Here is a 14,619-nt window from a genome sequence, read left to right on the forward strand (position 1 = left end):
TCAATAGTGTGTTAAGTCTAATTTAAACGTTCTGTTTTTACAGGTGTTTGGGTAGTTTAAAAAAAAAAATATTATTATATTAAAATTATAAAAGGCAACCTGTAATTTGCCCTGGCATCCAAACTTTTGCATACAACTCTATGGGTTGATCCACCTGCAAAAAAAATCATAGAAACAATTGAAATGAAGTTAATTTTTATTTTTGGATTTATCCAGCTACACCCAGTGGTATTACTACCTTACTCTACGCTTTTTATTTTATGCTACTTTACGTCTATGTAAATTCATTTTAGAGGTAAACTGTGTTTTTATTCAACATTTATTTGACAGCAATAGTTAAAGTTCAAACAGCCAAGTTTAAATACAAAACATCAGCCTCTAAAATGTGATGGATTAAACGGCGTAAAATTTGCTCCACCTCCACAAGCTCCCACATGAAATAGTGCTTAAGCATTAATTCACCTGTGACAATAATCCAATAATATAATATCTCTGATCTGATGGGCCAGTCTGAATTATTACCTGTTTTTCATTTGGATAAATTCACTAAAACAAACTTAAAAACCTTTGCATCCAGGACAAGCACTGGACTTTATGGTGTTTCAAACATAAAATCACTTGTCACACCCTGATTTAACTCAGGGGATCTAAAACCTGTATTTGGGCATCACTGATGGTCAGGGGATTACATTTTTAGCCACTATAAAAGATGGGCTATTATTGAACAGCCTAATACAAATTTCACATATTTGATCATCTGCCATGATTAAAAAAGATATACAAATTTAAATAAAACTAAATTTGGTCAACAGACACTGTGCATTCATCTTTCAAAAGGGAAAGCGCTTTGATACTTTCATATGAATGACCATTTGACTGAATATTTATATTTACATCTGAAAGTGCTCAAATACACAGGCATTATGGGCAGTGATTTATTTTTTTATGAAAATGGAATCGTTTTACAAGGACTTTCAGATTTAATATATTTCTGCTTTCTCATAAAAAGAATCTGTACAATAACAAGTTGATCCTACACAACAAACCATCACAGTCATTACAATTTGAGTTTGCTGACAGAAACTTCTTTGTGCTTCTTCTTCTTTGAAGACGGGTCCTTTTGGCTTTTGATCTGACTTTTGACCTGGTCCTGCAGCTGAGTGAAGAAGGCTTGAGAGGATCGCAGAGCCTTGTCCTTTCCCTCGTCCTGAAACAGAGGAACACAGGTAGTCTGGTCACTTCAGGAACATGCACAATAATATTTTTTGGCATTACAAATCATCTAAAATAGATGATCTAGGTTATATGCAGCTAACAAACCAGTTGATCCAGGACACGGCACCAGTTTAATCAACGGCTCTAACCAGCTCCTGATCTTTGATTCGTCAAAGCATTGTGTTGATTGAGTCATGGGGTGGAAGAGGAACCCAAACCCTTTCATGACTAATCTTACTAATACCACAGAGTAAAGTACTTATATATGACCACAGTTGAAATTCTAAATCATTTCTACTATTCAACTATATAATTTGGTGGTAGTTTGATCTGCAACTTAGCATCTTATAACAGTGTTCATAGGTTTTCTGTGTAAACTTTTAGTAACTAGTGTGAACTGGTATCAAACGTGAAGTAAAAATATTTCTTCTGAAACTACAAATTAAATGGAACTATTCAAATTATGTACAGTTGATAAAACATGTAAAGGAGTGAGTCAATGTACTTTACAAAACTCTATTCAGTCTGTTTATTTATTTATTTTTAGGAAACAGAAATCCAGAGTGATACTGGCCCACCTAACTATTTTGGGCACTGTCTGTGTCCATATCACCCCACCTAACTTTTGACAGTTAATATATTTCTAATTCCAAATGTTAAAAACTGAGATTTGTAAACAGGCTGATGTATGTATGTGTATTACCGCCTCTGAGATATATGACAAAAGGCCACGAACATGTACTGATCTGAGCACTGCGAGAAACATTGTGACAGGAAGCGCTCACCTTAAGTATCGTTGCTTTGCCTCCTTTTGTGAGTTTCTTCAGATTTTCTGCGACTTCGGCCTTTGATGGCTTTTTGCCCTCTCCGGTGTTACTGGCCTCTTTAAGTTTCTGTCTCTTTTCTTTCTCCTTGATCTTCAGACGCTTCGCATTCTTCTTGTGGCGTCGCTCGCGCTTCTTGTCTGTTGACGTCTTCTCAGCGTCACCCAGTAGATCTCCGGCTTTGTTCTTCTCCTTTGGTTAGAGCAGAGTATTATTAGACACGGCGTGCAAGATCAGAGTAAATGTGTGAACGTGTATGGATGACAAACCTTGATTTCTTCTGGTGCGAGCAGCGTTGCATCACTAGCACTGACAGGAGCCACCTCCTCCATTGTTATGGATGGTAAGTTAGAAACCACCTTGACCTCAGGAACAGGCTGTGGATGATAGGCAATATACGTGTTGTTTTCAATATATGCACTGGCTCTCTACCATCGTTTTGTCAAGGATATGTGCAATTTTACTTTACTTTATTTACATGTTAGGACTTATAAACTTACTGGTTTAGGTGTGAAGTGGAAGTTGGAGAGAGCATCCAGCTTAAGGAAGAGTGTGTCCATAAGCTTTTGAATTTCTACATGGGCTGGGTTCTCCTCCTCCTCTGTCTTTTTCTGAAAATGAAACCAAAAAAAAAAATGGATGCAGCAAAGGTATCATGTTTTCGACCACAAGTAAAAACGAGATAAAAAGTCACACCTTATTCTGCTTGAGATATTCTTGCTCATAGATTTCTGCGAGACTCTGCTTGCTCTTCTCATGGTCCAGCGTCAGCCTCTTCTTGTACTCGAACACCTCCTCTTTGGGTTTCTCCTTGCGGACCACATCATCAAACGCCTTAGGGAAACACACAAAAGAAATATTATTATCAGGCAAGAAAAAAATTGTTTCATGCAATATAAAACCAAAGTTATTGTGGCTAACCTGGTCTTTGATTCTCTGTTTGATTATGTCCTCAAGCTGTAGTGTGGTTTCCTCTGTGATAGCAGGGGCTAAACAAGCACAGATAAATTTGGTTGTTGGATTAGAAATAGTCCACAGAGAGAAACTTTAATGAAGCAATACAAACATAATGCAGGGGTGAATAACTAATACAATTCCAAACCAAGTCACTCACCCATCCTGGATGTCTGCTCAAACTCCACATGTTCCTCCAGCATGCTGTTCTCAGGACGAATCTGTGCCGTCACCTCTCCAGACAACTGCCAGGGCTTCGCTGCTAGAGCCGCTTTCTCCAATTCGTCGATCTTCTCCGACATCTGCGGGTCAGAACAACAACAGGATACAATATACGTTGTGAGTGGAAGAAGAAAATCAGCCTTGCACTTATACAACACAAGGGGTTGATTTGGTGGGAATGTGTTGCTTCAGGTACCAGTGAGACATGAAAGGAAGTCCTCTTTGAGCAAAAAACTAAATATCAGTGAATTCATAGGATTCTCAAGCTTCTTTCAGACATTCATGTCATTATAAAATGACCTGATCACAATTTAACGTCTCGTGTATGAATAAAGACTTTTTCATAGGAATCACAAGTTTTCCACATCACATTTAACAAAGCACAAGTTTGGACTGAAGCAACAGTTACACGTGTCGTATTAAAGCAAAATGTATCACTGATGAAAAAGAGAAGACTGTCTTATTGTCTTAGACTGGCAAAATAAATTAGCAAAACCATAAACCTGGTTACCTTGTCTTGCCGTTTCTCAAACGATGACTTTGATTCGGACTTTGCTGCGCTTGGTGTTTTTCCTCCAAAAATGTCCTCCATGTCTTCTCCTTCACTTTCGTCCTCCCCCGGGAGCTTGAAGGCCACTTTCTTACGAGACGCTTTCAGATGACCTCTCTCTTCATCACTAGCGAAGGATGGTCACAAACATAACAGAATCAACCAAACAGGCTTCTCCCACACACAGTCATAAGGACTGCATCTTATTAACTACACTTACTCATCGTCGGCCTCCTCTTCACCATCATCATAATCGTCATCTTCGTCATCTATTTGTTCTTCACCTTCGTCGCCGCTGTCATCCTCACAATCTGACTGGTCATCTGCTTTAGCTGGTTCACTATCCACACCATCAAAGAAGTCCTTGTACTTGAGATTCCTGGAGCTCTTTAACTGTCAACAATAACAAGAATCAATCAATTTCCTGTATTCTGAAGCACCAGGATGCATTAAAATGGATGGGAATAAGTGATAAAATACATACAGTTTTATTCTTTTGCTTTTTGGCGGAAATTATTTGTTCTAGGTCAAGATCCTCGTCCTCATCAGAGGCCACGTCCTGAAAATAGTCTACGCCATCTTCTTCCTCACCCTCCTTTCTCTCTTGCTTGTCCATAACATCAAGGAATGACTCCATCTCTGACAGCTTGAAGAACTTATCATCAACTTCAGAGGGAATGACTTTTGTTTTGGAGCCTTTCCCTCCGATCTCCTTCTTCTTTTTCTCCCTATTCTCCAGAGCATCCACGTCAAAATCTAAATCAGAGTCCTCATCTGTGTAATCCCCTTCCCCAACCTCAGCCTCCATGGCCATTTTCTTCGACTGTCTATGTGGTTCCTCCTCTTCCTCCTCCTCTTCTTCTTCATCAACATTTTCATCATCAGTCTCTACTTGTGGATCATCACCATCCTCCTCCGCCAGCACCGTTAATGTCTCATCTGACAGAGCTTCAACAATGGCACTTTTAAAGTGTTTCAGTACAACATTATTCTGCAGCTCCAGCTCCTGCCAGATCTGCTCTTCATCAAAGTTTTCCACCACCAGCTGTGTCAACGGGCTGCTTTTACAATCTGCAGGCTCCTGGGCTTTATGGAGGTCGTACAGGGTCTTCGTGAGGGAGGTAAAGTCTGCTGCCGCGCCATCCTGAAGGCTGCAGGTGGAAACACACAATCAGCATGGCAAGTCTGGCTTATTAGCAAAAGCAAGGTGCTAGTTTATATTTGACCAAACGTGATTTGCTGGGGATACAACTCAACACAATTATATAATGAAATATATTAATCTGTGATACATTACACATTACAATGGTACAGGGTGACCGTGTGTCCTTAAAATGTCTAAAATTCTTTTTTTTACTATTAAAATACCTTAAAAAGTTAAATTCAGATTGATTGCATCTTAATTTTCGTGGGCACCACCAAAGAAGAAAAATCATATAGTTTAAGACTGTTTATGAATTGAACTACTACCTAGCGAACTTGTGCACATGGGAAAATGAAAGTTTCACAATAAGTGGCTTGAGAATGACGAGTCTATCTGGAACAGATATATTTCCCATATTCCCATTGCAGGTCTTAAATTTGATTTCAATTGGTATTTAAAAGCTTTTAATACAATTTGCAATCATCTAAATAAAGATCACCTTTAACAACGCCATACAAATTAATACGAATTTATAGAATACAAAAGTAACATTCGGGATAAAATGTAAACGTTTCACAGTAAAAACATTCATGATTAGGCTGATTGCTGGACCATCATGTACTAATCACGATGAATGGGTCACCACCTCCTGTAAGGAGCCGTGTACTTGTTCGCGTTAGCTTTAGCTAGCGGTGAGCTAGCTGAGCCTCCTGTGTTCAAAAGCGCGTGAGCGACGCGGCAACAGCATTTAAGCGATTTCTTTCCACCACAACCATCATACAAACAGCAGACACTTGCCTCAGAAAGTCCGCGGGCTGTGCAGTGTTGGCATTTATCGTCTTCACACACTCCTCCAGCACGCTCCACATTTCTCCGCTAGCCATCGTCTCCCCACATGTGTGTATGTCCGCTGTCTGTGTCGCAGGTAAACATGCTCACCGAGAAACTCTTCCGGTGCAGTTGGTTCCGCCGGTTCAAAGATGGCGTCCGCAGTGCTGAAGGTTGCAGGTTGGTCCGTGTCAATAATGATCTAACTGTCTTTCTGTATTGTTTTCGTCCTCTGACTTGTTGTAGAGCCTCAAACAAGACTTGATCGTTGTTGAACATAACATTTTTTATTCTACTGTCTCAGTTGAAGTCCATGTCAACGGTACATCATGAGTTCATCATGCAGCGTTAGTGTGCGTGAGGAAAACTCAACCCGCTTGCAAGTGTTGCAACCTTTTTCTGTATCAGTCATTAAACTGATGTGATGCAGCGAAACATTTTTGAAACCGACAGACCTTTATTTCAATATCTAGGGGAGAATCCAAAGTTTCCAAAAGTGCCAAATGTCAAGCTGAAGTTGGGGAAATGTGTGTAAAATTATGCACCATACATCTTGAATTGTTGTCATAAAAACACGTATTTGCGTTCACACTGTAAATGTGATGAAGCTTAATCAAAGAGTTGGAAGTTGCTGCAGAATAAACTGATAATGTCAGATAGTGTGGACAAAGACAACTTTTACAACCTTGAAGGATCATAAAGGAAGAAAATGGAGGAAACTGTGAATAAAATCTCCAAATAGTTCCAAGAGATCTCATTATAGTTTGCTCTGTTTATTCACAGTGGCAGGCCTATCCAGATGTTCTCGTCTCACTCTCCAGAGGGCACATACGACAACTGCACCCCTTCGTCAGGGCGTTCCTGGGTCACTGTGGAAGCTGGGGAGGCTGAACCACATCGCCATAGCTGTTCCTGACATGGAGAAGGCCACGGCTCTGTATCGGGACGTGCTGGGGGCCACAGTGAGTGACAAGGTGCCACTGCCCGAGCACGGCGTCTACACCGTGTTTGTGGAGCTCGGAAACACTAAGCTGGAGCTGCTCCATCCTCTTGGGGAGAAGAGCCCGATCGCTGGCTTCTTACAAAAGAACAAGTCCGGAGGAATGCACCACATTTGTATTGAGGTGAGGCAGCGTTGATCACACGCCATAGTGGATTACAGTCAGTGGACATTTTATTAGGTACACTATCAAATCAGGTTGAATTGAATGTTCCAACAGCAGACATTATTTGTCATTCTAGGAAAAGCACCGGTGTTAAATTATTGAGGGCTCTATTCTATTAGGTGTCCCAGTAAACCACAACAGTGAACCAGTACCGGCCAGTACGCACAATACCACTGACCTCGGAGAGAATTCATCCAATATTAATATTTAATTTACTCCTGTGCTTTCCCTACTGTGACATGTCGTATTTGAAATGGAATAATTGATGGAGTGGATGCCGATTCAGAAAGACGGAAATGTCTTAAGCAGAAGTATTTGTTATAAGAGATTAACATTGAGGAGACTTCCGGTTCGCTACAAGATCAACAGGTTCACAGTGTTCGGCGTCCCATGATAGTCTGCCTATCCCCAGTCTCTGTAGTGTATTTAGCTTTGAGTAATGTCGTCATCTCCCCACGACTATGACACCTTGAGAGAGACTTCAGCTGCTCAATGATTGTTTTAGCTTGCCATAGATAAGATGACCTTGCTTTGTGCCTGAGAAGACTCAACTTAAGAGATCGACAAAAAATCCATGAATTATTTCAATTATTTCGTTGAGGAATTTTCGTCTATCCTCCCTGAGAAACTCCTAAGACGAGTCTTCTCAGACACCAAGCAAGGTCACCTTATCTATGGCAAGCCGAAACAATCATTGAGCAGCTCCACTCCATCAATTATGCCATTTCAGCTGGCGTCTGGCGAAAAGGCTTCTAAATTATTCCATTTCAGTATTGTTTATCATTATCAAAGTCAACATCAGGGCCCCGATGTCACTGCTGAATATATATAAACATAATCATCATCGTCCTTTAATTTTTAGTTACACATGAGATTCATGAGTCCAAATATCAGCCATGGAATGCAGCCACAGCAGCAGAAATGGTGTCAATATTACATAGTTTTTCCACCAGAGAGCACCAACGAGTTTTATTTGTTTTCCTTTGTTTTTGACTACAAAATGTCCCACACAGTTCATGTCTTTAGAAAAAAAGAGCTTCTAGCTGGTCTAATGACTGTGAAGCTACTTAAAGCCATGGTAACTTTAACTCTGGCCCCAGCGGTTGTTGTGCCTAAGTCTTCAGTATTTTTTGAGAATGTACCTGTGTTTCGGATGAGTGGATTTTAAGAGACAGCATAGTGCGATGTGTTTTTCTTTTGTGACAAATGGTGACACCTCTTCAACCTTAGTTAAACCAGCTTTCCTGCATTTTATGCAAATATAAATGAGAATTAGTGGAGATTAATAATCAACACATTTTTGTTTGCTCATGCGTTGTAAATTTGAGATTGCTTTTGGCAATGAAAAGTGCTCTATAAATTAAATTTATTATTATTATTATTATTATTGTAGGTGGACAACATCAACGCTGCAATAGCCGACCTGAAAGCAAAGAACATTAGAACTCTGTCGGCAGAGCCCCGAATAGGTGCTCACGGGAAACCAGTGATGTTCCTTCATCCTAAAGACTGTGACGGCGTGCTGGTGGAGCTGGAAGAAGCCTAAACACGTGAGGATGACTGGGAAGGTGCGGACCGTAAATTCACATTTCAGAGTCGGTGCTATTATCACTCTGATAGCAAATGTTGATTTTGTAATATTTTTCCTTATAGCTCGTCCGTTATGATCTTCTCATTTCAGAAATGTGCCTCAAAAGTTGTTCTTCTATCTTTGTTTCAGAGCTGTTTGTGTTGGGAATAAACTATAGTGTGGTGTGTGTTTCGACAGTTTCCATAGTGTATTTCCACTGAAAATGTTCAATGAATGTCCATCTACATTTGAGTTTAAATTTACTCCAGTGTCCGACAACACACCTGTCGTAGGATGACTATGATAACATTCAGGATCCAAAGTGTACCGCAGACATTGATTTAAACATAGTTTTCAAACATTTCTAATATCTAGACTTCAGTTCCAGCGGATGAGTTCACATTACGTTTTATGTTTGGGAATATCTCACATAAAATGACACTATTTATTTTTAAATGATCTACAATCCTAGAATAATTTCACTGTAATGATGCAGAACCCAAAAGTAAAAGAGCTTAATTTAATAAAAATATATTTTTAGATTTGTTAAAAATATTTTAACTTGTATAGGCCACGGTTTGAAATAGGCATTTTTTTTACTCTAACAAAAAAAGGTATTTAAAAATGTCTTGTAGGTGAAATCCAAATACTTTTGTTCAGAGTATGTTGAGGAGTGCAGCACATTCAAATAGAATAGAAATCCTAAATCATCCTTGTGCATTACCGATGACAGTAACTTAAGGTCTAGACGCATTTTTTTTGCATATTAAAAAAATGTTTTGTTATTTGTCATTGCGTGTTAATCACAGATAATTTAAAACTGTGTCGAACCACATGCTGACATGTTTATTATTTGTACTGTGGGTTGTAGTTTTGTTAATTCACAATATAACCAACCACATGCACAGCAACATCAGATCCTTTTAACAAAACTGGGATTGCAAAACTTTGGTGGACTGTGGTGATGTACATTTGCTACATATTTCATTCACACTTCCTGTAAAACTTTTCCAAATCGGAAATCCCGTAATAACGTCAAGTTTTTTAAGGCCTCCAGATGGTCCAGTACAGTCAATCTTCTGAACCTTCAAAATATTCTTGTCATCATTCATAACAGTTCAAGAAATACTCATCACTGAAGAGACAAGATGGCAACGTGCTTGTTTTGAACATGAACAGCAGGTGCAGCAGATTAGTTTCACCTCAAGCTACTCATTTTCTTTTTTGATGTATATTTTCTTGAGATCACAGGCTTTGAGGAAAACAGTAATTATGTTCTTCACATTCGGATAAATACAGTGATTATTTTCTTGATTACTAGTTTTTGAAGTCTTAACTATCCAAGTTTTTGTTCACCATTTTTTAACACATTTTCATACATGATGTAAAAAAAAAACTATAATAGAGGCTTTATATAGTAGTTCCACAATATGTTGACTGAGTTCTCTTTTCTCAGGTAATAGAAGTGAAACAGATCATTTGTACTATAATTCCTCTTTTTTTTGTCTGTGGTTTTAGCTTTTATCCCCAGATGCGAGGCTCAATTTAGAATATTCAAAATACTTCAAATTTTTTTCTACATGGACATTTAAGAAAAAAAGAGACATGATCGGAATCCAGAGGGTTCGATTTATTCAACAGCTCTTGGCATAAAACACAGCGAATACATAGTAATGACAGCTGATAGCAGAGAGAGCGAGACTGTGATTGAATGCAATAGCTCTCAGGGCTTTATAGAAGTGTGCAGGGAACTGCCATGACAGGAATAGAGGTGGTGTAAACTACTCCACATGAACATGCAGGTGGCTTTGTATTTTTAAAATAGTAGCAAGTTACAAATATACATATAAAGAGGCTTTTGTAAATGTGCTCTGGAGGGATTTAGCTGCTTTCTTTGCCCAGGGTATGTTTGTCAAACAGGTATTCAGCCATGCCATCCTTGGGAGCTCCCATGCGGCGCAGGTTGGTCACCCAGTCGGCCAGCTCTTTGATGGACTTCACCTGCTCGTCAAGGTAGTGTGTCTCGATGAAATCACACATCTGAAACAAAGAGTTGAATCGAGTTTAAACAAACAGAGTTCACCTGAATGAACAACTAAAATGACAAATACCGACTTGAACTGAAGAGCGCTCACAGTGAGACACTTGTGATTCTACAAATTAGTGTTTTACAAGAGCAAGTTTATGTCTAAAGTGCCTGAGTTCAGATGTGATTGTTATTTTATTTTTTTTCAAATTCTACAAATAAATTTTGTAACAGGCTAATGGCACAGGTCACACATGCAAAATATGGCTCACTAAAGTTGAACTCCACGGGAAACCACACTGCAGATTTGCTTTGCCACAGGAAGTTAATGTTTTATTCGCCATAATACATAATACTGTGGCGTATCCAAGAGGTAACGGAATCAGTTCCTTGATAGGCTAATGCATTAGTAATAAAATACTTGATAAATATTTCAATTTTGAGAATTAGGTTTGGTGTTCTCCAAAAGTAAAATGTGACTTAAAGACGAAACTGTCCAACCATGGCTAATACTCACGTGTGGGTCATTGTGATCAGAGCAGAGCTTGTGCAGGTCCAGCAGTGACTGGTTCACACTCTTCTCCAGCTGCAGGGCACATTCAAGAGCCTCAACCCCACTGCCCCACTCATCTCTCTCTGGCTTCTGCAACACAAAGCAGGTGCGGAGACCAGTGAGACAGTTATTAATGAGAAAGCTATGGAGGCCAGCGACCCGAGATAAGGCAGGTTTGCTGTTTAACGTTTTGCTCAAGTTTACTCAAGGGATAGTGTTTGCATGTCCCAGAAAGATAAGCTGCGCGGCAAAGTCACACCCTCTGTATCTTCTTAGCCTTGTGTTACCCTCCCAACACTGGTGATTAGGATAACCCCCAGAACAAGAACAATCTCACATGTTAAAACAGACACTTTAATACACAGACTTTCAGAAACATATTCCATCAAATACGAGCTCATACCCGGATATCTTGTAGGAAGATCCTTCCACCCCTCTGGTTCTGCAGTTTCATGAGCTTCTCAGCGTGCTCGCGCTCCTCGTGTGACTGATTACGGAAGAATTTGGCAAAGTTGTGCAATGCCTGGTCATCCCGGTCAAAGAAGTAACCCTGTGAGAGGCAAAGAGGGCAATGTTGGTGTTTTTAGATATAGCCGCTTCCTTAAGGTGAAACAACAGAATGCCTGAACTGCGGCTGCATAAGAACACACAAACACCAGGCAGTAAGAAACTAGAGAGTATATTCGTAAGTATGATACATTCACACGGTATAGAATAACTATAATCTAAAAAGCTGTGTGTGGGAACGATACTTGAAAGCCGAGCTTCGAGGGAAGCACATCACAAAGAACGGGAAATGCACTTTTTCAAAACCTACTTCAACCTTTGTTTTATTATTATTATTATTATTATGCCACACATTAATTCCCCCTCAGTTCAAACACATGATATCAAAATAGACACCCAAAAACATGTTGAACAAGTTAATGTTTAAAGAAAAAAGGATGCTCTCACGATGGTCACACTTTTGAGGGGAACATGAGAATACACACCATAAAAGCTCAGCCGGCACAGCAGTTAAATAACTTGCACATAGTTCCCTTTACACTGACCACTTCTACCTGTATTATCATCAACTGTTCCACCCTGGGGTTTCCACTCATCTGTGGCCACTCTGTTTTTTTTTTAATGCTTTTCTCTATCCACAGACTGGACTCTCACCATGGACAGGTAGACGTAGGAGGCATACAGCTCCAGGTTGATCTGCCTGTTGATTGCAGCCTCACAGTCCTGGTGGAAGTTCTGTCTCACCTGGGAACTCATGGTTCTGAAACACAGAAGGCCAAATGGTACAATTTGTATGTGTGTAAACAACATGAGGGACGTCTGAGACACATATATTACAACTTCATTTGTTAAGTAATTGATTAGTCCATTTGCAGAAAAATGTAATTTAAAAAGAAATCTCATTAAATATGGTATATCGCTGTAAACTGAATATATCAAAAGGGTTTGAACCGTTTCTTAAAAAAAACAATGGAAAAAAAAACAATTAAATGCAGACATCGCCTTGGGCTCTGAGAACATTTTATAAATGAGTAATCAATTATATCTTATCAAGCAGAAAGATCTTTATTATCATTATACTCAGGTATAATGATATTTCTCATGGCCTCACATACTGGAAAAGAACCACGCAGCAACAGGCAAATGGAAGCAGTGGTGAACAAAGCTACGTGACGCTTATGCACGTATGAGTTTCAAAGTTGGATACAAATAAAAGGCATAATAAGATGAAAGGCACAATAAAAATAAAAGGCACTAGTTCAAATTTACAAATTTACAGAGGTAGACTGTTGTCTTTGATGTGTATGTGTATGTGTAAAAGTCCATAGTAAAATAATTTGTCGCAACCCTATACTAGAGCCCTGTGTGCGAGTATTGATGTGCAATATGACAGTGTATGTAGGTTTGACTTCCCAGCTCACGTCTTTCACGTTACACTGTCAATCGGAGTGATTCAAATGTTAACCTGGTATTGTTACTGTTTTGAATGTCATTCTAAAGTAAGATTCAGTAGATGCTTTGTGTTGTAATTGTAGTTGTCAACCCTGTAGATCGAGACACACAACCTATTAAAACAATAGCTTTGATAAGTAAATGACAAATAGCTTCAATGGCAAGTTTCTACAGCCGAGAAATATTTAATTGTGATTAAATCCAGATTGATGAGATCAAATTACATCTTTTACCAATCAACAGGCCCAAACCGGAAACTACTCAGATTTCCAGTATCGCTTATTTATTAGCTATGTTTGTTTTAATGTTAAACCTAATTTTTGCCAGAAAATCATTAAAATTACAGTCGTTTTCTTTACAAATCTGAACATGACATCAGGGCCGCAACTAACGATTCTTTTCACTATCGATTAATCTGTGGATTATTTTCTCGATTAATCAATTAGTTGTTTGGTCCATAAAATGGTGAAAAATGGCGATTGACACCAGCATGATGTTTTGTTTCTTCCACACACCAAAGATATTTAGTTCACTATCACAGAGGAGCAAAGAAACCAGAACATATTCACATTTAAGAAGCTGAAGTCAGAGAATTGAGACTGTTTATTTCATGAAAACGACTGAAATGGTCGGCGATCAATTTAGTAGTCGAGTACTAATCGATTAACCGACGAACTGTTGCGGCTCTCCGTGACATCACAGGCAGGTACAGGGGGTCACTTGAGGTCACTGACGGTAAGTGGCGGTGTTTGTCAGACGACAGGCGGAGACCCGGGGACACTGCGCAGTGTCGGGCGAGGCCTCACTAACAACCGCAGGCAGCATTACCGCCACACACCTTGCGACGCGGGACACGAACCGAGAGAATAAACACATGAGGATACATTTTATAAAAAACGCTTTCTTACCGAAGATGTCGGTGTCGGGTCTCCTCGTAGCGAGCAGGTTGGGAAGAGCGGCGTGGCCTGTGTTAGCACAACAAACAGTTAAGCTAGCTGCGAGGCTAAACGTGTGTTATGGCTTCAAGGTCGACGAAGTGAGATGCGACGCTGTCGACGGGGGCAGAGAGATGGTGGCCGGGTCGCGGTGTGTGGAGACGGTGTGACAGGTTTCCGTTCAAGCACTGTTGAAGCAGGTAACCTTCACTGTCCGCTGGCGTGAGGATCAACTGACGGTCTGTGTCGATGATCGCGGATAACTAACTGTCGCCACGGGACCGTTACGTCACAGCGCGCATGCGCAGCTTGTTAGGGGGCGGAGTCTGCGCAGACTGCGCTGGTCCTCCAGATTCTGTCTTGTGTCTTTTCTAACATGTATTGGTTTTTCTGTGGAAGAATAATCATTTATAGTTATAATAATTTTATTTATAGAGCACCTTTCAGAAGTAGCTTCACAAAGTGCTTTCACAAAAACATGCAAATCACAGACAATGAAAATCAGCATTCCAACAATAATACGGTTTTCAGGTCACACATCTGTATTAAAAAAGATATAAAAAGCCAATATAAAAAACGACATCACATAAAAGCAAGTCTATAGAAATGGGTTTTTAAAAGTGACACAAAAGAAGGCACAGACTCTGTAGAAGAAGTACTAAGATTCTTTAAT

General features: G+C 39.7%; 3 protein-coding genes across 4 annotated transcripts; 1 reads left to right on the forward strand and 2 right to left on the reverse strand.

The window, feature by feature from the left end:
* Positions 1–178: 178 nt before the first annotated feature.
* mphosph10 (M-phase phosphoprotein 10 (U3 small nucleolar ribonucleoprotein)) lies at positions 179–5,837 on the reverse strand. The gene is made up of 11 exons (XM_035627914.2): positions 5,708–5,837; positions 4,250–4,916; positions 3,986–4,158; positions 3,727–3,892; positions 3,154–3,295; positions 2,961–3,028; positions 2,736–2,873; positions 2,540–2,650; positions 2,309–2,416; positions 2,001–2,231; positions 179–1,207 (listed from the first exon to the last, which is right to left on the reverse strand). The coding sequence occupies exons 1-11, from the start codon at positions 5,791–5,793 to the stop codon at positions 1,058–1,060; spliced, it is 2,040 nt and encodes a 679-aa protein (XP_035483807.1). The 5' UTR covers positions 5,794–5,837; the 3' UTR covers positions 179–1,057.
* mcee (methylmalonyl CoA epimerase) lies at positions 5,781–8,666 on the forward strand. 2 transcript variants are annotated; one of them, XM_035627918.2, is made up of 4 exons: positions 5,781–5,917; positions 6,521–6,861; positions 8,297–8,471; positions 8,585–8,666. In XM_035627918.2, the coding sequence occupies exons 1-3, from the start codon at positions 5,890–5,892 to the stop codon at positions 8,447–8,449; spliced, it is 522 nt and encodes a 173-aa protein (XP_035483811.1). In that variant the 5' UTR covers positions 5,781–5,889; the 3' UTR covers positions 8,450–8,471; positions 8,585–8,666. The 2 variants fall into 2 exon arrangements, with proteins under 2 accessions (XP_035483811.1, XP_035483810.1); XM_035627917.2 differs by having other exon boundaries at positions 8,297–8,666.
* A 1,416-nt stretch (positions 8,667–10,082) lies between these two features.
* fth1a (ferritin, heavy polypeptide 1a) lies at positions 10,083–14,207 on the reverse strand. The gene is made up of 5 exons (XM_035627915.2): positions 13,920–14,207; positions 12,214–12,319; positions 11,456–11,602; positions 11,017–11,142; positions 10,083–10,513 (listed from the first exon to the last, which is right to left on the reverse strand). Exons 2-5 carry the CDS (start codon positions 12,313–12,315, stop codon positions 10,355–10,357), a joined length of 534 nt encoding a protein of 177 aa, XP_035483808.1. The 5' UTR covers positions 12,316–12,319; positions 13,920–14,207; the 3' UTR covers positions 10,083–10,354.
* Positions 14,208–14,619: the final 412 nt, after the last annotated feature.

Source organism: Scophthalmus maximus, chromosome 4 (genome assembly GCF_022379125.1).
Source record: "Scophthalmus maximus strain ysfricsl-2021 chromosome 4, ASM2237912v1, whole genome shotgun sequence".
Taxonomy (NCBI): domain Eukaryota; kingdom Metazoa; phylum Chordata; class Actinopteri; order Pleuronectiformes; family Scophthalmidae; genus Scophthalmus; species Scophthalmus maximus.

Excerpts from the sequence above, each read along its gene's own strand:
- mphosph10 (XM_035627914.2), bottom strand. The coding sequence starts at position 5,793 with ATGGCTAGCGGAGAAATGTGGAGCGTGCTGGAGGAGTGTGTGAAGACG. Across the intron at positions 3,029-3,153 it reads TGAGCAGACATCCAGGATGG|CCCCTGCTATCACAGAGGAA; the intron begins GTGAGTGACTTG and ends GTGCTTGTTTAG. Across the intron at positions 2,417-2,539 it reads TCCACTTCACACCTAAACCA|CCTGTTCCTGAGGTCAAGGT; the intron begins GTAAGTTTATAA and ends TATCATCCACAG.
- mcee (XM_035627917.2), top strand. The coding sequence starts at position 5,890 with ATGGCGTCCGCAGTGCTGAAGGTTGCAG. Across the intron at positions 5,918-6,520 it reads CGCAGTGCTGAAGGTTGCAG|TGGCAGGCCTATCCAGATGT; the intron begins GTTGGTCCGTGT and ends GTTTATTCACAG. Across the intron at positions 6,862-8,296 it reads TGCACCACATTTGTATTGAG|GTGGACAACATCAACGCTGC; the intron begins GTGAGGCAGCGT and ends TTATTATTGTAG.
- fth1a (XM_035627915.2), bottom strand. The coding sequence starts at position 12,315 with ATGAGTTCCCAGGTGAGACAGAACTTCCACCAGGACTGTGAGGCTGCA. Across the intron at positions 11,603-12,213 it reads CCTACGTCTACCTGTCCATG|GGTTACTTCTTTGACCGGGA; the intron begins GTGAGAGTCCAG and ends TGCCTCTCACAG. Across the intron at positions 10,514-11,016 it reads CTGATCACAATGACCCACAC|ATGTGTGATTTCATCGAGAC; the intron begins GTGAGTATTAGC and ends TCTTTGTTTCAG.